Raw genomic sequence first — 23,613 nt, forward strand, 5'->3', positions numbered from 1 at the left:
CATTTAAGTTTCTACTTTAATTCCATGTGTATGTCCTCACCTTTTATTGAAAAGTAAATGATAATCAGTGCTTTTTACTTCCTCATTTGATACCTCTGAGAGTTTGTATAATTAGTTGCTCAGCCTGCTTGACTTCCGTGACCTGGATGCCAGAGATCCCCTATAGATGGGAGCCAGTTGAAATTAACATAAAAATCTGGAAATCCATAAAATGAGTTAAATCTTTGTTAGCTTTCTTTGTGGTCAGCACTCACTGCAATATCAGAGTCGGTGTTTTGAAGGCGACCAAATTTTGTTATGCTCGAAAGCCAGAATTTTATTTTACTTTTTTAGGGTTGTACAAAAGGAAAGCACTCCAATGAAAAGCCTCCTGAGCTTATTAAATCTGAAATGAAGACTTCAGCAGAACCACAACTAAAACCTAAGAATAATGAATATGTTATGCAGAGCCGAAGACCAGTTGAAGCAGTAACAAGACCAAGGTAAATCTCTTACATAAAATGGAAAAGAATGAGAAATACAATCCTACTTTCATTTGTTTTGATTACATACCAAATTATTGTGAAATCAGCAATTGAGTTCTGTTTTAATTGTACAGTTAATTTGTGCTGCTTTGTAGAATTATTTACTTATGCCCTATACAAATATAGCTCCATAGGCAAGTCTGTGCTTCGCACGATCTGAAACTTGTACCAAATTTCATGTATAGTGAACCATAGGATGAACGATGAATACTTCTCTTGGAATATACATTAGAAATGGTGTGGAATACCAATTTGTATTCCTGATCTCCAAAGAAAATACTGTTTTGACCGGCTTTATAAGCACCAACTAAACTATTTAGAGTAATGACTCAATACACTGAAGTACTCTTATTTTTACCTAACCAAGGTTGCTGAAGGCCCTCTAAATTTTTGTTTGTTTTTGGAGTAAAAAAATTTATTCTCCAAATATTAAGCCTTGTTAAAACCTGTAGTTCCAATGTTGTAACACTGGAACAAACCTTTAAGTAGATTTATTAATGGAATATTAATTAGGAATTTTGTTCACTAATAGTTGTATTGTATTTTTTGTGTTGGGATAAGTGTAGAAAGAGTTGGACTATTTCTGACTATTGGCATTGTTGGTAGGTTCTACTTGGATGTTGAATAGGACTGGATGAACCTCTCCTGCAACACCCAATGCTATTTTGCAAACCGTTTCTATCTAGGCTGAAGAATGCCCAGATTTGCTAAATAGTGGAATAATCCTTTTGCCTTGGGACAAGAGCAAGAAAATCTAAGGCAGGAGTTTGTATTATTTTAATCTATATTCCCTAAAAAAAAATACTTAAAACAAAAACTATTTTTATTGTTTCCTCTTGGGTGTGTTAGCTGTGTATTCTGGATTTGGGTGCCATGTTCCAAATTGGCCTCTGGCTGTAAATCCTGTGAGGATGGATCCTATTTTTAAAATATTTTGGAGAAATATTGTGTTCTATAAAGAAGGCTGTGTATGTAAATGGTTTAATTAAGCTGGCAAAAGATTAATAGAGAAGGTATTTGGGAGAGTTGAGAGATGAAAGGGGTAAAACTGTTAAATGTATAAAATTGTAAAATAAGGCCACGGTGAAGTGGATTTCCAAGGAGAGTAAGAAACGTTTGCGACTTCCAAAAGTGGACGAGGTAAGTTTATTCAATTTTATCTGACCTGAGAGTAGAGGCAATAATAAGACATGAAAGACTTTTGTATTCTTGGAAAAGTTGAGTTCGAAGAGATGCTGAGGACAATGAAATCAAAGATGAAAGGGGAAAAGAACATTTCAGGGTTATGTTGACTAAGTGGGGAATACATCCTGGGAACAGCTCTGTGCTGAGAGAAGATGTAAAACCTGAACCAGCCATTCCTAAATCAGAAAATAACAGACTTGTTTATGAATTTTCTTGGATTTCTGCAGCAAGTGTAGAAGACAGTTTAATTGTGTGGTATGCCATTACTATAGTGACATAGTGAGTAATATTGCTGAATTGTTAGAAACCTTAAGGGAGTGTTGCCAGGAAGGTGCATACTTGTGTGTTTTAAGTAGATTTTTTGGGGGGAGTTTTGTATGGCTATTTTAACTAACTTTAATCTTGTGCTTGGGTTTTCTTATTAATAAATTTTAAAATATTTTTTAAAATCCCAAATGTCCTATTGGAATTCTATGCTCCTGAGATCTGTATAGTTAAAGGTTATAATCAGTAAGACAAGTTTCCCTCTGGGATTTGGCTGGCTCTGAAAATAACATCATGATCATTTTTGACTGAATTTTTGAAGCTCTGCAATATGCCTGTTGCTCTTTGATGGGCTATTATGTCAATGAACATGACATGCACTTGAACACTTGTCATAGATTCTTACTAACAAAACAAAGGACAAGTGAACTGGATTCAGTTCACATTTTATTAAAAAGCTGAATGTACTCAGTCACAACCCAATAAAAATGTATTTTTTTGTTCCTAAAAGCCCAGATACCCCTTTGGTAAGGTTGGAGCAAAAGGTTTCTTCATCATTGAAGCAATCACTAGAAAAACTCAAGTTGACTGCTGACAATGGACCAACAAATAAAGGTGAATTATTTTGGACATTGCAAGCTGCAGTACGTAGTTTTAAACTATTCTTTGCACTTTGAATTTGGGTAGATAGAAACTTTTAAATCAGAAGTATCACTGATGGATCTTTTTTTCTTTGTCAAGAGAAAATACGAGTTTATGATTTTTGTTGACTGTTGCATAAAATGTTTATAGTGGCAAAAATTGGCATAAAAGTAAGTTCTTATATTTGTATAAAATCAGTGTCTGCTCTTGACATGAAAGATAGGGATTGCAGCACAATGAAATTACAGCATTAAAATGCCCAGGGGAATTGCAAAAATGTAAATTTCCTCCCTATCCATTCCCTCAATATTGAATGGTTGCATACTAAAAAAATTCTGTCTTTTCTAGAAGAGGATAGTGATGAAATAAAGGTTGGGACCACATGTAAAAATGCAGGTTGTAACAAGGTAAGCAAATTCAAGGCGAACTAAACCCTGCTATCAAATGTTTTTTGATTTTTTTGGAATATGCTATCTTTTCCAATTAAAGGATATGTTTAAAAATAATAAATTGAGATTAGGTTATTATCAAAATGGCTGTGCAGCAATCTGGATTTCTTAAATAGTGACCCTTTTCTGGGTGAATTATGATTCATTCCTTTACAGAATTAAGATTTGCTATTTTTCAATAAAAGCGGATCATAACTACAGCCAGTATGTTGATTAGCCTTCTGTGATATTGCACACATCAGGAAATGTATGACTTAGTCAGAGGGAAGAAAATAATTAGATACAGTGCACAGATATAATTCAGTCTTTAAAGTCATACGTTGTCATTTTTAATATAGTCTTGTTAAACAGCAACAGTTTGCACACTTTGAGAAGCAGAGAAATGGAATTGGTTAGAAAACATGATCTTCTGAAGTGAAGTCTGAGGAACTGAGCAAGTCCAAACTGACTTGTTACAGTGTCAGTTTTGATGGAAGGATGAAATTGGTGTGCCATTATAACTGTAAACATGGAAATTTATAAAACCCGATAGAGTGTGCGCACAGGTATAAGAACATAAGAACATAAGAAATAGGAGCAGGAGTAGGCCATCTAGCCCCTCGAGCCTGCCCCGCCATTCAATAAGATCATGGCTGATCTGACGTGAATCAGTATCACTTACCCGCCTGATCCCCATAACCCTTAATTCCCTTACCGCTCAGGAATCCATCCATCCGCACTTTAAACATATTCAGCGAGGTAGCCTCCACCACCTCAGTGGGCAGAGAATTCCAGAGATTCACCACCCTCTGGGAGAAGAAGTTCCTCCTCAACTCTGTCTTAAACCGACCCCCCTTTATTTTGAGGCTGTGTCCTCTAGTTTTAACTTCCTTTAAGCTTTCATTATATGAATACAACTTCAGGAATGTTTCAGTTCTGACTCTCAGTCACTTTTTGAATCAGAGATCAGCTATCTAAAACAAAATATGTCCTGTAATTTTTGTGGCATGAGAGACTTCTTTGACTCTTAGCATTCTGGGTTTTCTGAAAGAAAGTAGTTGACCATTTGATCTCATGAGAGGAACATTTTAAATCTTATATTAAAGTCAGTTTAGAAGTATTTGGCACTTACAGAAATGTTGTATATTGTTGTAAATACCCTGGTTCATAAATCACAGTAAGATTTTAGATGTAATCTTTAGTTCTGAGAATATTTTAGTTTAGCTGTAGAATATGGTATGTTGCAGCAAAAGTAGCTTGAAGACTATTATACTTAAAGGTTAGGGTCATGTTGACTTAAGGCAGTGGTTCCCAAAGGGTGCGGCGCACCACACCGGTGCGGCGAGAGAGGATGGCAAGTGTGGCGGGAAGATTCAAGGACAATTAAAGAAACATTTAAACATGGTTTAAACAAGCATTGTTTTATACTTTCTGGATGTCCCATGATCATATTATAAAGTAGTTGTCTTCTGTGTTATGAATCAAGCACTGCTAGGAGTTATTTCTTTTTGTTTTTGAATGTATTTCTTATCAATAAAAAATTCGGTGTGGCGTAAGCAAATTTTTATTCCAAAAGTGCAGCCCAGTGAAAAAAGTTTGGGAACCACTGACTTAAGGAGTTAACAGGTAGAAAGGTAAGATCATAAAACAGTAGGTGGGCATACTTAGCTGGAGAGTTGGAGATGAGGTATCTATGCTGCTTACAAAGAAATGCAGCCCGAAGAGTTTTGTTTTGGGAGTTGTAGTGCAGACTTAAACATCCAGGGGAATTGAGTCTCGAGGCGATATTGGAACCCTGGGAGACATGCAGTTGTTGAGGCATTCTGAAACGGAGCAGCTGGGAGGAATTCAGAGGTTTGATTTTTGAAAATGAAAAGCTTTGAGTCTCTCTTGAGGGAGACAGATTTTCAATGAGGTTGGTTGACATGGTGTTTGTTGACGTTTGGCTGGGTTGCTGAGAAAATCTGTCTTGGTCACATTTGCTATTTATTGTGAATTGAGGTGCATTCAACCACTGTTTGCTTGTTAATTCATATTAACCCTGAATTTTAGAATGCAAGATAGATATTGTAGATGGTTTTATCTTTCTGACTTGGAAAGTGCATTTTTTTGTTTGATCAAAACCTGTAGAATATTGTAGCATTTTAGCAAGCGTGTTTAATTTCAACTTTAGTCTGTTTTGTACAAAGAGTTACTGGTCCCTAACTAAATTGAACCCAAACCTGGGAGTCTGGTTCAGTACCATAATAGTCTGTTTGAAAGCCATGTATAGTAGAATATTCCTTAGAGCTGCAAGCTTTTAATTGTTTTGCTTGCTTGAATGAGGCAAGGCATTCCACTGTAAATTAATTTGCATATCACTTAAATATTCACTTGTGTATATATAATAAAGTTGGTCCATACTTTAAGCATAGGCTGCTGTATCACTTCTGAAGATTGAAAGAAGGCCATGTGAAAGCATGATACTTCATTGCCTAGGATTTTGTAGTTGAACCTGAGGAAAGTATGACTGTTGTGAAATAAGGTTTTTTTTGCCCATATTGAAGGGGAAAAAGTGATCTTCAGTAACTTGCATTCACCTACTTTCCATATTATTTCTGTCTTCTATGAGACTATATTAATTATTTGCGAACTATTACTTGTTCAGAAATTGTCAAAATATTTTTATTGCAATGAACTGTTATACTGAAGTTATTATTAAGAAATTGATGAATTAACCTTTGCACAAGCCTAAAGGGCTTGTTGCAGTTAGATATTTGGTCATCAAACTTTGCAAAGGACTTACTGGGTTATGGAGGATACATTAAAGAAATGAGGAATCTTCACTTATGAAATGATGGGATTTTTATTTTGCATTCTGAGCACTGATTCCTGTTGAACTTCTAATGTTTTATGCTCTTTTACCTCTGTTTAAATCTAATTGTATGACCTTGGTTTCTCTTTAGATACCAATATAAGTTCAAGGCAATCTGAACTGCTATAATTTAAAAAGAATTGTAATGTGTTTATTGACTGCATAGTTTTTTAGAGATGATTCCAGAATAGTGAAATTGCCACATTCAAAAGTATGTTAATTTGCTGTTACATCACTATTATGGCAAACTGAAATTTCTAATGGTCAAAACATAAACCAGTTTGGAGAAATACATTTTCAAATATATTTTTTACCAAATCGGTCTAAGATTTTTTCTGATTTACCTTCTTTAAATTTTGCCCTCATTCACTCCCTGAAGACTTTTCTAGATGCAGGCAGCAATGAAGAGGTATGTGTTTATCACTCTGGAGTGCCCATTTTCCACGAAGGGTATGTATGGTTTCTCTTTGCTGTGTTCCACATCAATAATACAGTAGAGGTTGTAATTTTTCTCCTGTTTCTTGGCTGATTATGGGAGCAGAAAATCAGTAGTAGAGGTTTTGTACGTGATTTGCTGGGGGGGAGTACAAGGTTTATGCTGGTCCATGGTGGAAATCTCATTAGAAGCTCGGATTTTAAGCTTTTGGGGTCAAACCTGCCATGAAATTTCTGATGTGCAAGGTCATTGGGTGCCCGTATCGCCTGCTGCACGGCACTCAGTAGGTGCAGTATCTTCCCTGAACCTCGTAAAGCTATCTCTCTCTCTCTCTCTCTCTCAGCCAGGTAAATGTTATTGTTAGTACTTTATATTTTCATTTGTTGTTTTACTTTTGTTCATTGTTTTAGCCTCTGGAACAGATTTTATCATTTTTTGTTTATCCCTTTTCACCACTGCAAAAACCAGCACCTTCTACTTGTAGGATTAGCATTTTTGGGCAATGATGGGCAATAAATACTAGCCGTACCAGCAATACCTGCATCACACTTGAATGAATAATTTTTAAATAAATACTTTCATGCTAAAATGAACAGATAAGAGAATAGATAATTGCACCCAAATGACACAATTAGTTCTGGGGCTTTTGTGTTAGTTGTCTGCTGTCAGAATGTCTCCAACGAATGGTTTCAAAGTTTAAATGAGTGAGATCTGATAACTGTACATATATCAGATATTAAGAATCTCACTCCAATTCAGTAGAAAAAAGCTCTCATTGGTTACTATGTAACTGAATTTAAGTTTATATTTTTCTCAACTGATGCTTTGCCTCAATTTTGCAATTCATAATTTAAAATATCTACTGTTAACCTCTTCCCAGAATGAAATATTGGAGCTGCTGTAAGAGAAAAACTTCCGATTTCAATTCTTTTATAGCCCAAGGTGGCTGTGCACAGAGCAAGCACATGTGGACCAAAGCAACTGCAGTAAGTCTGGCTCAGTTTTTCATTTTGACAAACGATTTAGAAACATTTCCTTGATTAAAACAAAACGGTTCATTCTCCAACATGATTATTTACAATAGCAAAATATATAAATATTTCCAAACTATTACTTTCTAATTACAGTGGAGCCCTGTTTTAACACGATGGTTGGGGTCCATAAAATGTGATCGCGAATGTTATCAGGGTTGCGCTAATTCACTAAACCGGAAATAGTAAAAAAAAGGGCCCATCGCACGATCGCGTAATATCCGATTTCGCGCTAAATCGGGGCTCCACTGTATATTCTTTTTGCCATAACATACAAAGGTGAGCAAAATACTTTTGACCAGCTCATTTGTATAGCACCTTCATGATCTGAAGGGGAGAAGAAAACCAATAAAAAGAACTAAACGAGAGTGTACACATCAACCGTTGCAAAAAAGATTGAGTGCAAGCTTTTTGAAAAGACTTGTTTTAAGAAGGGGATGTAATGTGGCTTTAGGGATGGATTTCAAGATTCTGCCACCAGAAATGTGGTGAATTGAAGCAAAGCGCTCCAGAGTTGGAGGACAATAAGGTGCAGGAGTTAAATACAAGACTGGCGGAAATTGAGGAGATCTGATGGGGTGAAGGTATCAGCAGGTGAACTGAGGTGGAATTAAGCAGGATGTATGATTTGATTAGGGTTGACCAGGCCACTGATATTTTGCATGGTCTTACTCTGACTGCTAGGATACAATAAGGGAGGGAATTGGTGATAAGGGTAGAAATAGTGCATTAGTGATTACTTCATTTTTATTCGGGTAATTGATTAAATAACAGAGTAACAAATGTGCAAATTTAGAAACTCGTGCTTAAGTAGCAGTCTCAATGCAGTATGTTGAGACTCTCGTGCACTATGTGACAGGTATTGAGACTTGATTTTCCAGCTCAACAGTGCTGATAGGTTCTCAGTGGGGAAGCTTCTAGAAATGACAATTCGGGACAAAATTATGGTTATCTGGCCGAATGTAGTTTAATTAATGAAAATTCAGTGTGGATTTGTTACGGGAAAATAGTGTTTAAATTGCTGAAGTTTTTTGATTTGATTTATTATTGTCACATGTATTAACATAGTGAAAAGTATTGTTTCTTCCGCGTTATACAGACAAAACATACTGTTCATAGAGAAGGAAACGAGACTGTGCAGAATATAGTGTTACAGTCATAGCGAGGGTACAGAGAAAGATCAACTTAATGCAAAGTAAGTCCATTCAAAAGTCTGACAGCAGCAGGGAAGAAGCTGTTCTTGAGTGGGTTGGTACGTGACCTCAGACTTTTGTATCTTTTTTGCGAAGGAAGAAGGTGGAAGAGAGAATGTCTGGGGTGCGTGGGGTCTTTAATTATGCTGGCTGCTTTGCCAAGGCAGCGGGAAGTGTAGACAGAGTCAATGGATGGGAGGCTGGTTTGCGAGATGGATTGGGCTACATTCACGACCTTTTGTAGTTCCTTGCGGCCTTGGGCAGAGCAGGAGCCACGTCAAGCTGTGATATAACCAGAAAGATTGCTTTCTATGGTGCATCTGTAAAAGTTGGTGAGAGTCGTAGCTGACATGCCAAATTTCCTTAGTCTTCTGAGAAAGTAGAGGCGTTGGTGGGCTTTCTTAACTATGGTGTCGGCATGGGGGGGGAAACCAGTACAGGTTGTTGGTGATCTGTACACCTAAAAACCTGAAACTCTCAACCCTTTCTACTTCATCCCCATTGATGTAGACAGGGGCATGTTCTCCTTTACACTTCCTGAAATCGATGACAATCTCCTTCATTTTGTTGACTTTGAGGGAGAGATTATTGTTGCCGCACCAGTTCACCAGATTCTCTATCTCATTCCTGTATTTGTCTCATCATTGTTTGAGATCCGACCCACTACGGTGGTGTTGTCAGCAAATTTGAAAATCAAATTGGAGGGGAATTTGGCCACACAGTCATAGATGTATAAGGAGTACAGTAGGGGGCTGAGAACACAGCCTTGTGAGGCACCCGTGTTGTGGATGATCGTGGAGGAGGTGTTGTTGCCTATCCTTACTGATTTGTGGTCTGAGAGTTAGGAAGTTCAAGATCCAGTCGCAGAGAGAGGTGCCGAGGCCCAGGCCACAGAGTTTGGAGATGAGTTTCGTGGGAATAATAGTGTTGAAGGCTGAGCTGTAGTCAATAAATAGGAGGTAAGAAGAGATGGTTGAGCAGAATGCTGTTGGTATGGGTGTGCATGGACTTCAAAAAGGCATTTGATAGTACTGCATGACAAATTTGTGAGCAAAGTGAAAAAGAACGCATAGAATAAAAGGGATTGTTGGAACATGGATATGAAATTGGCTGCGTGACAGGAAACACTAGTGGTTGATGTTTTTCAGACTGGAGGAAGGCTTAGTGGAGCCCACAGATTTATTTATATCAGGAAAAGCAAGGGTTCTGACCTGAGTGATCGATTTAGAAGTAGGTGCACAGGACACATTTTCATAACTTGCAGATGATACAGAACTTGGAAGTATTGTGAACAGTGAGGAGAATAATGTAGAACTTCAAAGGACATAAATGGGTTGGTAGAATGGACTGACAAGTGGCAGGTGAAATTTATTGCAGAGTGAAGTGATTTGTCAGGAAGAATGCGGAGAAAATATGTAAAACAAACTACATTTCTAAAGGGACAGGAGCATAGAACCTTTGTGTATGTGTGCATAAGTCATTGAAGATGGCAGGACAGGTAGAGAGAATTATTAATGAAGCATACAGCCTAGGCTTTATTAATAGGGGCATAGCAAGGAGATGATAAACTCATAGAACATTGGTTTGGCCCTGATTGGAGCATTGTGCCCAGTTCTAGGTATGATGCTTTTCAGAAAGATGTGAAGATATTATTAGCATGCAGAAAAGATTCATACAAAATGGTTCCAGGGACGAGGAACTACACTTGCCTAGATCGATTCTTTTTCTTTGGAGAAGAGAAGGTTGAGAGGAAATTGCATATAGGTATTTTAAATCCTGACAAGTTTGGAGAGAGTAGGTAGGGGAAAATTGTTCCCATTGGTAGCAGGATTGAAAACAATAGGGCACAAATTTCAGGAAGTTTGCAACCGCAAAAGAGACGCAGGGAAAGGCTTTTTATGCAGTGATTGGTGAGAATCTGGAAAGCACCGCCATACAGAGGGACCTAGGCGTTCTGGTCCACAAGTCCCTGAAAGTGGCAACACAGGTGGATAAGGTGATCAAGAAGGCATACATCATGCTTGCCTTCATCAGCCAGTATATTGAGTATAAAAGTTAGCAAGTTATGTTACAGCTCTATAAAATTTTAGTTCAGCCACATTTGGAATATTGCGCGCAGTTCTAGTCACCACGCTACCAGAATGACGTGGATGTTCTGGAGAAGATGCAAAGATTTACCAGTATGTTGCCTAGCCTGGGGGGTTTTAGGTATGAGGAGAGGTTGGATAAACTTGGATTTGTTTTCGCTGGAAAGATGGAGGCTGAGGGGTGACCTGATCGAGGTCAACAAAATTATGAGGCATAGATAGGGTGGGTAGTCAGAAGCTCCTTTCCAGAATGGAACGGTCAACTACTAGAGGGAACAGGTTCAAGGTGACAGGGGTAAGTTTAGGGGAAGTGTGCAGGGCAAGTTTTTCACATAGAGGGTAGTGGGTGCCTGGAATGCGCTGCCAGTGGGGGTGGTGGAAGCAGGCACATTAGTAATGTTCAAAGTGTACCTTGATAGACACATGAGCAGGAGATGTACAGAATGATAGAAACTGTGTATGGGCAATGAGTAGTGTGTCTAAATAAAGGTTAGAAATCGACGTAGGCTTAGTCAGCCAGAGGATCTGATCTTGTGCTGTATTGATCTTTGTTCATTTTTTCTTTGAAAATGGGGGGGCAGGTCCAATCGAGGCTTTTAAGGGGGATTGGATTTTTATCTGAAAAAGCATGTGCAGGGATATGGGGAGAAGTCTGGGGAGGGACAGTAGGTAAATTGCTCTTTCAGAGAGCTAATATAGACGTGATGGACCAAATGGCCTCTTCTGTGAAGTATTCCTCAAAGGGGTAGTTTACCTTCTCGGGGCAATATCGGCAGAGGTTTGAGAGGGTTTTTGCTACTTGTCACCCAACGCAGCTGGATGACACGAAACCCTCCTAAAACAAAACCAAATCTGATGGTTGCTTGAGTTTTTGTTTTATTGAATTTGGAGATTGTCAGGTCCTTCTTTAGCGGGGGACCCCGGGCCCTGCTCTGTTGGGGGTGGGGGGGGGGGGGGGGGGGCGGGGGCGGGTGGGGGGGGGGGGGGGGGGGGCGGGTGGGGGTGGGGGGGGGGGGGGCGGGTGGTGGTGGGGCCCTGCTCCAGCAGGGGGACCCAGGGGTCTAAATTTCAAGGCAGATTGGTAGGTTTTGGTTATGTGAGAGATTGGAGGTATTCCCCTCCAATTCCATTTTCAAGTTTGCTGACGACACCACTGTAGTGGGTTGGATCTCAAACAATGACGGGACAACGTACAAGAATGAGATAGAGAATCTGGTGCGGTAACAATCCCTCCCTCAAATGTCAACAAAACGAAGGAGATTGTCATCGACTTCAGGAAGCGTAAAGGAGAGCATGCCCCTGTTACATCAATGGGGGTGAAGTAGAAAGGGTCGAGAGCTTCAAGTTTTTAGGTGTCCAGATCACCAACAACCTGTCCTGGTTGCTCCATGCCGACACCATAGTTAAGAAAGCCCACCAACGCCTCTACTTTCTCAGAAGACTAAGGAAATTTGGCATGTCAGCTACGACTCTCTCCAACTTTTACAGATGCACCATAGAAAGCATTCTTTCTGGTTGTATCACAGCTTGGTATGGCTCCTGCCCTGCCCAAGACCGCAAGGAACTACAAAAGGTCGTGAATGTAGCCCAATCCATCATGCAATCCAGCCTCCCATCCATTGACTCTGTCTACACTTCCTGCTGCCTTGGCAAAGTAGCCAGCATAATTAAGGACCCCACGCACCCCGGACATTCTCTCTTCCACCACCTTCCTTTTGGAAAAGGATACAAAAGTCTGAGGTCATGTACCAACCGACTCAAGAACAGCTTCTTCCCTGCTGCTATCAAACTTTTGAATGGACTTACCTTGCATTAAGTTGATCTTTCTCTACATCCTAGCTATAACTGTAACAGTACATTCTGCACTCTCTCATTTCCTTCTCTATGAACGGTATGTTTTGTCTGTATAACATGCAAAAAACAATACTTTTCACTATGTTAATACATGTGACAATAATTAATCAAATCAAACAATGAAAGCAGGCAAATGGAATTAAAGATAGAGATCAACCATGATCTAATAAAATAGGGAAACAGGTTCAAGAGGCTGAATAGCGCAAATCAATTATTCTGTAATGTTTAGTAAGATGTCTGAGGGAGCTGATGATTTCATGACATGTGGAACTGGACAATTTTGCTTGTAAAAACATTTGCTATAAAAATTACTTTTAAGGTAACTTTATACTAAATAGTATACACGGACATAGTTTATGTGAAATGTGGTTTGGACATTTTAATCCCAGTTAATTAAGTTTTTGGCAGGGATTTAGAAAAAGAGAAGCTTCTTTCACAGAAAACTATTGATGGCACATTATATCTTGGAGCACCAGTGTATGCAATTTTTAACTGTTAGTAGTGCTGTGCATTTTTTAATTTCTTAATGAAGGAAAAGCCTGCATTTGTGCTCATGATTGTGAGGGAAACCAGTAACTTCAAAAAAAAATTGAAACGCCTTGTCATTAATAAAGGAATTATATCATGTTTCACATTTTAAACAAAATTCTTTATGGGTTAGAGCATGTATTACTAACTTATCTTGTAAACAATTATATTTTAAACTTTAAAATCTCAACAGACCATTTCCCATTCTACTTTTATTTCCACAGCATGGTTGGGAATCTTTTTCTTGTCTAGGGCCATTCACACAGACAAAATCAGTCACAGGCCACACACATGGAAACCAACTTCATTTTGAATACAGAAACCTTTAACTCCCTCTCTGACGTAATGTCTGTTTTCTGTAATTTAGTTTAAAAATGACGGTATCATAACTTTACTAAGGATATTTCCTTAGAATTCGGGCTGAGATAAATTCAGTTGTGGTTCTGTGCTCGCTGCAATACCAGATTCGAGAACCGATGCAGAGGCACCCAGCTCTGGCAAACCAGTCTCTTGACTGGTGACACTTGATAGTTGGCCAATAACATGGTTTCCCAGGTCAGGGAATGGGTGCCACTGAGTTGACTCTTTGTTCCCACTGTCATTTAATCTTCACTATTTTCTGTAGAATTGTTTCAAGGTGCATGTAATGAGTCACTATTGATGACATTACCTCAGCGCTGACTAGAAGGAACCTGGCAAGTAGGCCCAAGTCTTTTTTTTAAATAAAACCAGTTCTTGTAAATATGACTATAAATGGAGAGTTTTTTGACTTTAAGCTGCATTTTTGTTGGACTTGTATGTGCAGTTAGCAGATTCATTATATGGTTTCTATTTTAACAGCTCAATAAAATTGTACCATGCCGGCATGATTGGCACCAAACTGGAGGACAAGTCATAATTACTATTTATGCCAAAAACTCAATCCCAGAACTGAGTTATGTTGAAGCTAACAGCACAGTGGTATGTGTAACTGTTATATCTTTTACAATAATATGATTTAGAATAGTTTGCCTAAATAATTAAAGCTGCTTTCTTCCAAGAAAGTGTTGGTTAAATGTGCTGTTTTCTTAAATGTGCTGTCATGTTGATTCATATCAGTGGACTCAAATTCAGGTGCTTGTATAGATAGCAGACCTGTGTAAGGAATTAATGCACAAGATAATTTTCCTCTTATGAATAACTGTCTTATTACAAAAACCACTTTGGCTCAACTTGAACCCAAGTTATTAGAATTAATAAAGAACATTCAAGTTTTCTAATTTCATTGTTATAAATGCATAGTTTAACATGCGTTATGTATAAATCTTGGTGAATATCCTACCTCTACGTAGGATCCTTAAGTTAAAGAAATTAAATAAGTTGCTTCAGTAGTTATGGTCATTCAGTAACTCAGCTTTTCACTGTAGAAATTATTGGAGTGTAAGGGATATTTATCTTGTCATAGACCATTTGCACTCTCTTTGATTCATGCTGTGACCTTGCAATAAAAATGTGAAGCAAGTCGCTTAATTGCAGACCATTTTTGCACTTGGCTACTTCAATTGCATTGCAAGCGTGCCAGAAAGCACTAAACTGTCTTAATTCATCATAATAGAATCATGCAACATAGAAGGAGGCCAAAATAAAAGCAAATTACTGCGGATGCTGGAATCTGAAACCAAAAGAGAAAATGCTGGAAAATCTCAGCAGGTCTGGCAGCATCTGTAAGGAGAGAAGAGCTGATGTTTCAAATATAGGTGACCCTTTATCAAAGCTTTGATAAAGGGTCATCTAGACTCAAAACATTAGCTCTTTTCTCTCCTTACAGATGCTGCCAGACCTGCTGAGATTTTCTAACATTTCCTCTTTTGGGTATAGAAGGAGGTCATTCAGCCCATTGTCTGTGTTGGTCTTTTCAAAGAACTATTCAGTTAGTCTCATTCCCCTGCTATTTTCTCACAGCCTTGCAAATTTTCATCCTTCAAATATTATCCAGCTCTCTTGGAAGTTATTATTGAATCTGCTTCCACCACCTCTTCATTCCCAATCATCAAAACTCATTAAGTAAATATTTTCCTCATGTTACCTCTGATTCCTTTGGCCAAATATCTTCAATCCATTTCCTGTGGTTACTGACTTGTTTTGTCAGTGAAAACCATTTTCTCTTGGGATGTAGGTAGGCAGCAGGCATATGTTTCTGTCGTGTGAGGTTTTAAGTAAGGAAAGAAAATTTTACTTAATGACTGATCTGGAATAAAATTGAAATGAGAAATTTTGCAATTCGCCTTAATGAAATTTAAACCTTTCAATGTAATTTTCAATTCATTGTTTCTCAATTTGATGTATTAATAGCTACACCAATAGTGGCAATGAGTCTATCAAATGGAAATAATAGTCATTAAAATTATCAAACCGATTCAGAGTTTAGATCTGTACAAATGAGGCTTTTTGCTTGAAGGAAAGTTCTGCTATCTGTTAGATAATACGTTTTAAACAAAACAAATCTGGAAATACAGCAATTGGCACCTGACCAACTGTTTTTGTATAAATGTTAACCTGTGGTAGTCCTTTTAGACACTAAATTATGAAATATGGAATGATTTTTTAAATCATCTGCAACCAATTTTCATTTGTATCTATGCATATGTGCAACTAGGTGCCTGTTTTGTAGGCCCGTGCAAATGTTTCTCTCAGGACACCATTAAATAGAAGTGCCTGATCCAGTAGCCCTGTTAAACGCAGTGGAGATGAGGCACCCTGATTAGGAATTAAATTTCTATTGCAGCGCATTGAAGCTAGTTTCTTTTTTTGATGGTTATCAACTAATAATTGCACAACCTGTTCTTTACTAAGCATGATTTTTTGGCATTCTGAATACCTAAAGTCAGCACACTTGAGTTAGATTTTATTAAATATAATTATTGACCGAAGAACATTTTGACAAGTCAGTAAGTCTTGCATGGTGCTAACAAATGCCCTTTGACTTGTCAATCCGTTGTTTATATTAACGATCACTGTAGTGTTGCACTGTCGTAGTTGCAACACTGAAGCAGAAAGTATAACTGCACTGTCACTGACCTCTTGGACAATATGTTTATTTTTGTGTGTAAAATCCAATGTATTCTAATGCTGCAAATCAATGTCATTGTTTTTAATGTTACAGCTGAATATCCACATTTTATTTGAAAGGGAAAAACATTTTGAACACAAAATGAACTTGTGGGGTGTAAGTACAGATCATATAAGATTTTCAGAAGTGATTAATGCTTTGACTGACTGAGAAATGCCCATTTTCTGTAATTCAGTTAGAAATGACAGCATCATAACTTTGCTAAGGATATTTTCTTAGCATTAGGGCTGAGATAAATTCAGTTGTGGTTCTCTGCTCGCTGCAACACTAGAATCTGACTCCGAATAATTGTTGAAAATCTGTACAGTCTGTTTAATTTGAGTTGATACCTTCTGTGTTTATTACAGTTGCTTAATATAAGCAATTAAATAAATTTTGTTCAAATGAAAACTGATGAATAGTTGAAGACTCTTCACATTTTTAGGGTGGTATTCCATCTGTCTTGAAGCTCCTGATTCTAGCCATTTTTCTAGCTCTGGAGCCATTTATTCTCTCTCCCCCAGCTACTGTCTAGGGATGAAACTAATTCTTAATTTCTAATTTACCCCAAGATGAGTTACCAGTCCCATATACACGCTCGGAAGCCACCTTGGCCTCTGATGAAACAATCCTGCATTTCTTTGTAGCTTCCAGATTTGGTTGCTCTATGTTCTAGTTGGCCTTCCATAAACGTAGTTCGTACAAGCTGCTCACATCCTAACCCACACCAAATCCTGCTCACATATCACTCAGTGCCTCTAATGTAAAATGATCATGTTGGTGATCATGAACGTTTGCTGTAATTCAGTTAGAAATGACGGTACCATAACTTTTCTAAGGATACCTCCTTAGAATTAGGGCTGAGGTAAATTCAGTTGTGGTTCTCTGTCCGCTGCAACATTAGAATCTGACTCTCAGAATAATTGCTGAAAATCTATACGGTCTGTTCAATGATTGCAGTCTTCCTTTTCTAACCTCTTTGTGTTCCAATACTTCTGCATTCTTTCAATGAGGGACAGCAGAATGGCAAAGTGGTTAGCACTGCTGCCTCACAACGTCAGGAACCCGGGTTCGATACCTGCCTAGGGTCACTTTCTGTGTGGAGTTTGCACATTCTTCCTGTGTCTGCGTGGGTTTCCTCCGGATGCTCTGTTTTCCTCCCATAGTCCAGAGATGTGCGGGTTAGGTGGATGGGCCATGCTAAATTGCCCCTAAGTGTTAGGGGGACTAGAAGAGTAAATACATTGGGTTATGTGGCCTGGGTGGGATTGTTGTCGGTGCAGGCTCGATGGGCCGAATGGCATTCTTCTGCACTGTAGCACTTCTTTGGTTCTTTGAACTTTGACCACCTACATATCCCTCGCACCCTTGCTTTGCCATTGTTGGTCATGCCTTAAAACATGCATGCTCTATTTAAGCTCTGGAATTTCTATCAAAAGCCCCTCTACCTCACTATCTCACACATCTACCTTAAGGCTTTTCTTGAAACCAACCTCTGACCATGCTTTTAGACATCTTTCCTAATGTCTTGTGTGTTACTTCAGTGAAAGTGTTAGACTGCCCACTCTTCTGTGAAATGCCTTGAGGCATTTCCCTACATTAGAAGCACTATATAAATGTAAGTTGTTTTCCACATTAATAAAACAAGAATTCCCATGTCAACTCTGGGGTCAGAAGTCCTTTCTAATGAAAGCCAGATTTGGTTTGTTCAATGCTAGCCACTGTCAAAATGTAAATTTGGCTATTTTGTCAGGTACTTGATGTTCTCTACATTGTGCTTGTTTAAAAACTGATTTTTGAATTTGGAAGAAGCAGAGCTAATGCATTTTTCCCTTTCCCTCATGAAGGTCATTGATGTTAGTAAAAGTCAAATGAGTATGACACCTGCTAAAGTTGAGGTTACTATGAAGAAAGCTGAGCCAGTATTATGGGCTCGGCTTGAGCTACCTCCGCCGCAGCCCGAGAAAAAAGAGCAAGCTCCAGATTCAAATGAAGATGACGATTGAAAGAAACTGGGACCAATTTAGGAATGTGAAGTGGGTGATGCGAGGGAGTAATAACATTAATCGTGTTACCTGTCTACATTCTGTATCTGTTTTTGAAACAATTTTCATAAAATTACAGCTTACTGTATTTTGATGCAAAGCTTTAAGATATTTATGAACAAACAGTACTACATCTTGTCTGTCTTTGGCTGCATAGATTTATTTGTGTAACAAATGAACTCTATTATTCAGCACATTAATAATATGTCCAAAAGCAATGTGGCACCCTCACAGTTTGATTGAAATTAAATAAAGGCCACTTTTTTCCAGTGTCTGGAACACTTACCTATTAGAATTCTATTTACATAGTCTTGATAAAATCACATTTTATTCCTATTTTTAAAATAAAATCAAAGTAACTAATGCACTGAAACTGCCTGTATATTTTAGTTGTTGAACTATCTAAGGTATAAAATTCCTACTTTTGGTTTTTTTTCATTGAATGGTTTGGGGAGAGGGGGGTTGTTGTTGGCATATTAGAAATGAAACCCACAATTTTAACTGCATTTATTTGTGGTCAATACTGTTCTTGAATATTGCTGTTTAACATGTATAGTATTCCCTCCAAGCAGCATAGGATTTCCTACTTGTGTTTTTTTTAGTCAGAATTCAATTACGTGCTTTAAGTTGTCTAAAGATCAACTAAAAACCATCTATGCAAGGTATAGTTGTATATCCTGAGGCCAAATTGTCTCCAATGTAGCACCTGACAAAGAAAGACAGGCAAAATTAGATTTAGCAAACAGCCTAACAGTGTGCGAACATGAAGCTAAAAGCAATCATAATATGATTGAACAGTGTTTGAAAGTAGCTGTTTTATGTTCATCCTTTAGATTCTAGATTTAGGCAGGAACGAGAGGTACTATCCACTGTCAACTAAATTTTCTCATGGCATTACGATCCAGCTAATGTTGTTTCTGAACAATTCCAATCCCAGAGTGGAATCAAGCCTAATGGACCTAACTTTAAACTGGAGGGCAGTTACTAAACAAACAGATTCATAGGAGTCTGCTGGTGAACTTTAAACAAAAGAATAAAACCTTCATTAAGCAAGAAAAATGAACTATATTACATGAGACAAGGTTTGAAAGATTTTAATACAAATATCAATAAATGAGTCATCACACTATTCCTCCATTCCAACTATACTTTTAACACAACTTACAAAATCTGTCTTGTACTCTACTAGTCAGGGTAAGTATTTAATGTTAACTGTGGTCAGCTGCACAACACTGCAAAAACAAGTGCCAGATGCCACCCAAAGCAGATTCTATGAATTTCTCATCAGCCTGCCCTGTGCTCTCCCCCACCCCACCCCCAAAGATGTTTGTTATACCGTGAGCCAACCAGTGTCACTGAAACTTGCTCTTTCTCTCAAGGCCTTCCAGGGATACTGCCATGTAGGAAGACCAGGCCAGCAGATACATTGGACATCACCTGCAAGTTCCCCTCAGTCACTCACCATCCTGACTGGAAAATATATTGTCTCATTGGGTTACCTATTGGCACTGCGGGTATACCTACACCACAGGGACTGCAGTTATTCAAGAAGGCAGCTCACCAATTCCTTATCGAGGACAATAATTGCTGGCCTTGCCAGCAATGTCCACATCCCATAAATGATTAATAAATATCCCCACTCGAATAACCTCATCTTGGAAGTCTTCCCAGGCAAAGCTTTCAACAAAGATCCACTTCTAGGGTTTAAAACTCACCACCTGCTGCTCCTTTCCCCTAAATATTTACATACATATTTCACCTTCCATGTACAGTCAGATATTTGGTTGTGCCAAACAGAACAGCAGCACTCCAAAGGGCACCTTTGCCCTTACAGCCCACAGTACAGAGACCACCTTCGGCTATCTTCTTGGGTCTTCATACTTTTTTCAAGCCCACTTTACCCAAGTCTGCTCCCTGCAGCTCTATCTCTCATTCAGAATCTTTTTCTGTGCTTTTTCAGATTCCTGTTCTCTTTCCTTGAGACTGTCATGGGGTCTGTTCCTACCCCACTCCCTGAATTGGGGTCTTCTTTACTTGGGTCCTCCCTTTCCCCCTCTTGTGTCCTGCTCTATAGGACACTTCCCTAGATTGTGCTCTGGTTGCAGGTCACCTGACCTTTCATGCTGTTTCACTTTTGGCTTTTTACATTCCAGCAGGTTTCCATTATTTAAAAAAAGCTCAATGAATGGCAGATGTGCACAGGGCCATTTACTGTACTGAAGATGGTCAAAATGGGCCAACAGTGCATTTGTGGCCCTTCTACACAGGAACCTCGAGTCCTATTGGGAGCTGTAGTTCCCAGCCTCGGAACTTGAAACAGAAGGTAAGTTTCTTTTCCTTTAGGGTTCGTCACAATGAGTAAAATTGGTGGACCATCAGTGTGAGGTGTTTAAAAATGATACAGAACCAGCTAATGTCCCTAAGGAACGAGAGCTCTACTTGCCAAAATGCCAGCCATGGACAACTAAAGAAGTAAGAGTCAACATAAAACTAAAAAGAAAAGGTACACAATGTTTTTATAAAATTCTGGAAAATGGGAAGATTGTAAAGAATGACAAAATACACTTAGCTACCAGAAGGGAATATAAAAAGAAACTTGCAAGTGATGTCAAAACAATTTTTTTTTTACAAATGGTGAAAAAGGGTGATCAGGAGCAATGTTGGCTCCTTGAAAACTGATGTGAAGTCAATGAAAATGAGGAAATGTACATGTTGATTAATATTCAAGGTTAAGAAATTAGCATGCTGGAAATTCCAAGGTATCTAATACTGAATTGGATTCTTCAAAGTTAATGTAAGCAAATAACTAAAAGAAAATAATGCACTAAAGAATGGCAGTTCCTCTAGGCCAGATGGTTTCCAAACCAAGGGATTTAAACGTAGACTAAAACATTGTGAGGTTGAAGTTGGGACTTCTACAAAGTTCTCAATTTAGGAATCATTCTTGTGGACTGGAGGTTATGTGTATCTGCTATTGATGTATGGTAAGACAGGAATACCAGGGAATTGGCTCGGTGATATGTTTCTTCTACAAGTTGCCAGTCTGTAATTAGGATAGAATGAAGACCTGATCAGAGAGCTCTCATGGATTTGGTCATACCTGACACACCTGATTACATGCTTTGAAGAGGTGACTAAAGTATTGGACAGGAGAATGTCTGCATGTTACATGGACTTTCAGAAGGCATTCACTGAAGTCCCTCTGAGACTGTTAGCTAAATCTGACACATGGAATTGGAAGCAAGTTATTGACTTAGTTAAATATTGGCTCAGTAACAGGATGAGAAACAGTTTTCACAAGGGCAGTACTCAAATAAACCAATTAAGTTATTAGGGTCATTTCTTTGTGAAACCTTTGGTATTTATGACAGGTCCACAAGAGCTGATAATGTATGAAAATGATAATGTTCTTATTTTTCATAACATACACACATGCACCTGGTCTTTTAAATATTGAATGTGAAAGACTTTCAGTGAATGTTTCATTTATAGCATAAGTTGTCTTGCAACATTTCTAAACCAAAACTGTTCGATTATCTATGATAGAAGTTCTGTGAAATTTGGACATGGTTTACAATTCAGAATTTTAAAATACTTTTATCTTTCAAAAAAACCTTAAAGGTAGTTTTTAATCTACTTGGTTCTACTCTCTAATAGTGGAGTGATAAACTACAGCGATCCAAAAAGCTTTCTTATGTGCACATCGGGTCACAGCTTTACCACTGTGATTCTCTTTAGGTAAACACATCATGGTGACCACGGACCTCCATTTTACTCCTAGTCTAGAGGCATGGACCATCTTTGTTGGTGATACATTCATCCAATTTGTGAGGCTCTTTGAAAAGGTAGTTCTTTGTCTACCTTGATCTCTTGTATTGATCATACCCTTCTGCATCAAATCTGAACCATGATTACTTTATGCATGCCCAAAAGATTCTAACCGTCTCTTCCTGATCTTAGTCAGCAAAGTTCTTTTGCACCTCTTCATTGGTAGTGTGATTTGTCCAAGACATCTTCACTATTCACCTCATAAACCACAACCCAAAATCCTCAGTTCTCTCCATATGTCTCATCCAACACTCATTTCCCTATGTCAAAATGAGTGTATGGGGTGGAGATGCTGTTGATGGACTGAGGTGGGCACAGTAAGAAGTCTCATAACCAGATTAAAGTCGACTTTAATGTGGTGTTATGAGACTTAAAATTAGTGTAATGTAGCATTCCAATTCTCTGAGCTTTGTTTTCCTGGCTAATGTTGAGTTGACCATAACTCTCCTTTTCTGTAATATATCTGGCCATACTAATAACATAACTAGGAGCAGGATTAGGCCATTTGGCCCCTCGAGCCTGCTCCGCCATTGGACTCTGCTTTACTTGCCTGCCTGCTCACCATAACCCTTAACTCCTTTACTGTTCAAAAATTTATCTTTGCCTTAAAAACGTTCAATGAAGTAGCCTCAACCGCTTCACTGGGCAGTGAATTCCACAGATTCACAACCCATTGGGTGAAGAAGCTCTTCCTCAACTCAGTCCTAAATTTTCTGCTCATTTTAAGGCTATGCCCCTAGTTCTGGATTCACCTGCCAGTGGAAACAATCTCCCTGCTTCTATCTTATCCCCCATCATAGTTTTATATGTGCACTAAGACTGGTAAACTTAAGGGCAACTATGGATATGAAAGTTGAGCTAGCTGAGGTGAACTGGCATACTAGGCTGGACAATAGATCAATAGTGAAGCAGTGGCAGATGTTTATAGGGATATTCCAGAATACTTAGGTTTTTCTTTATAGTAGGAATGTACTTATTCTAAGGGGAAGACCTACCATCTGTTTAACAAAAGAAATTAAGGAAAGCATCAAACTTAAGTGGAAAAGAAGCATACAACTGCACAAGGTTGAATGGCAGACCAGATGATTGGTCAGAATATAAAGAATGGCCGAGAATAACTAAATGTTAATAAGCAGAAAGAAATTAGAGTATGGGAGAAGCTAGCAGGAAATGTAAAAACAAATAGCGAGTGTCAGCAGGTTTTTTTAAAAAGTGTTTGTCCTCTAGAGTGATGCTGGGGAATTGATAAATAATAAGGAAATATCAAATGAAATGAACAAATATTTTGCTACTGTCCACATTATACAAGATGCAAAATAAATTTCAGTAATAGCTGTAAATCAGGAGGTGGAAGGAATTCTATTCTTTGTAATGGGAGGAGTTTAACATCAAGGTAAAGATGTTAAGCTTCAGTTATGTCGGGCATTGGTGAGATCGCAGGTGGGATTTTGCAGCCTCACTCGGGCGAGACCGGAAATTCCTGCCCGAGGTCAGCAGCGATTTCTGTTGTCGGACTGTCGCCCGCGCTGATTCTGTGGTGGGTGAGGTGACAGAATTCTGCTCCACATCTCAAGTACTGTGTGCAGTTTTGGTCTCTCTATTCAATTGGATGGGTCCAAGATGGAA

General features: G+C 38.5%; 1 protein-coding gene across 2 annotated transcripts in view; it reads left to right on the forward strand.

Moving 5' to 3' along the window:
* The window catches only part of LOC144499632 (cysteine and histidine-rich domain-containing protein 1-like), a 44,064-nt gene extending 24,777 nt beyond the window's left edge, over positions 1 to 19,287 (forward strand). Inside the window, exons 4-11 of one of the 2 annotated variants that reach the window (XM_078221807.1) lie at positions 334 to 482; positions 2,485 to 2,588; positions 2,964 to 3,022; positions 6,277 to 6,347; positions 7,214 to 7,319; positions 13,867 to 13,986; positions 16,169 to 16,231; positions 17,962 to 19,287. In XM_078221807.1, coding sequence (XP_078077933.1) covers positions 334 to 482; positions 2,485 to 2,588; positions 2,964 to 3,022; positions 6,277 to 6,347; positions 7,214 to 7,319; positions 13,867 to 13,986; positions 16,169 to 16,231; positions 17,962 to 18,120 — 831 coding nt within the window. In that variant the 3' untranslated portion in view covers positions 18,121 to 19,287. The remainder of the gene's footprint in view (positions 1 to 333; positions 483 to 2,484; positions 2,589 to 2,963; positions 3,023 to 6,276; positions 6,348 to 7,213; positions 7,320 to 13,866; positions 13,987 to 16,168; positions 16,232 to 17,961) is intronic. The other variant, XM_078221806.1, reaches the window with a different exon arrangement.
* The last annotated feature ends 4,326 nt before the right edge of the window (positions 19,288 to 23,613 follow it).

The sequence above is a fragment of the Mustelus asterias genome, chromosome 10 (genome assembly GCF_964213995.1).
Source record: "Mustelus asterias chromosome 10, sMusAst1.hap1.1, whole genome shotgun sequence".
NCBI classification, from domain to species: domain Eukaryota; kingdom Metazoa; phylum Chordata; class Chondrichthyes; order Carcharhiniformes; family Triakidae; genus Mustelus; species Mustelus asterias.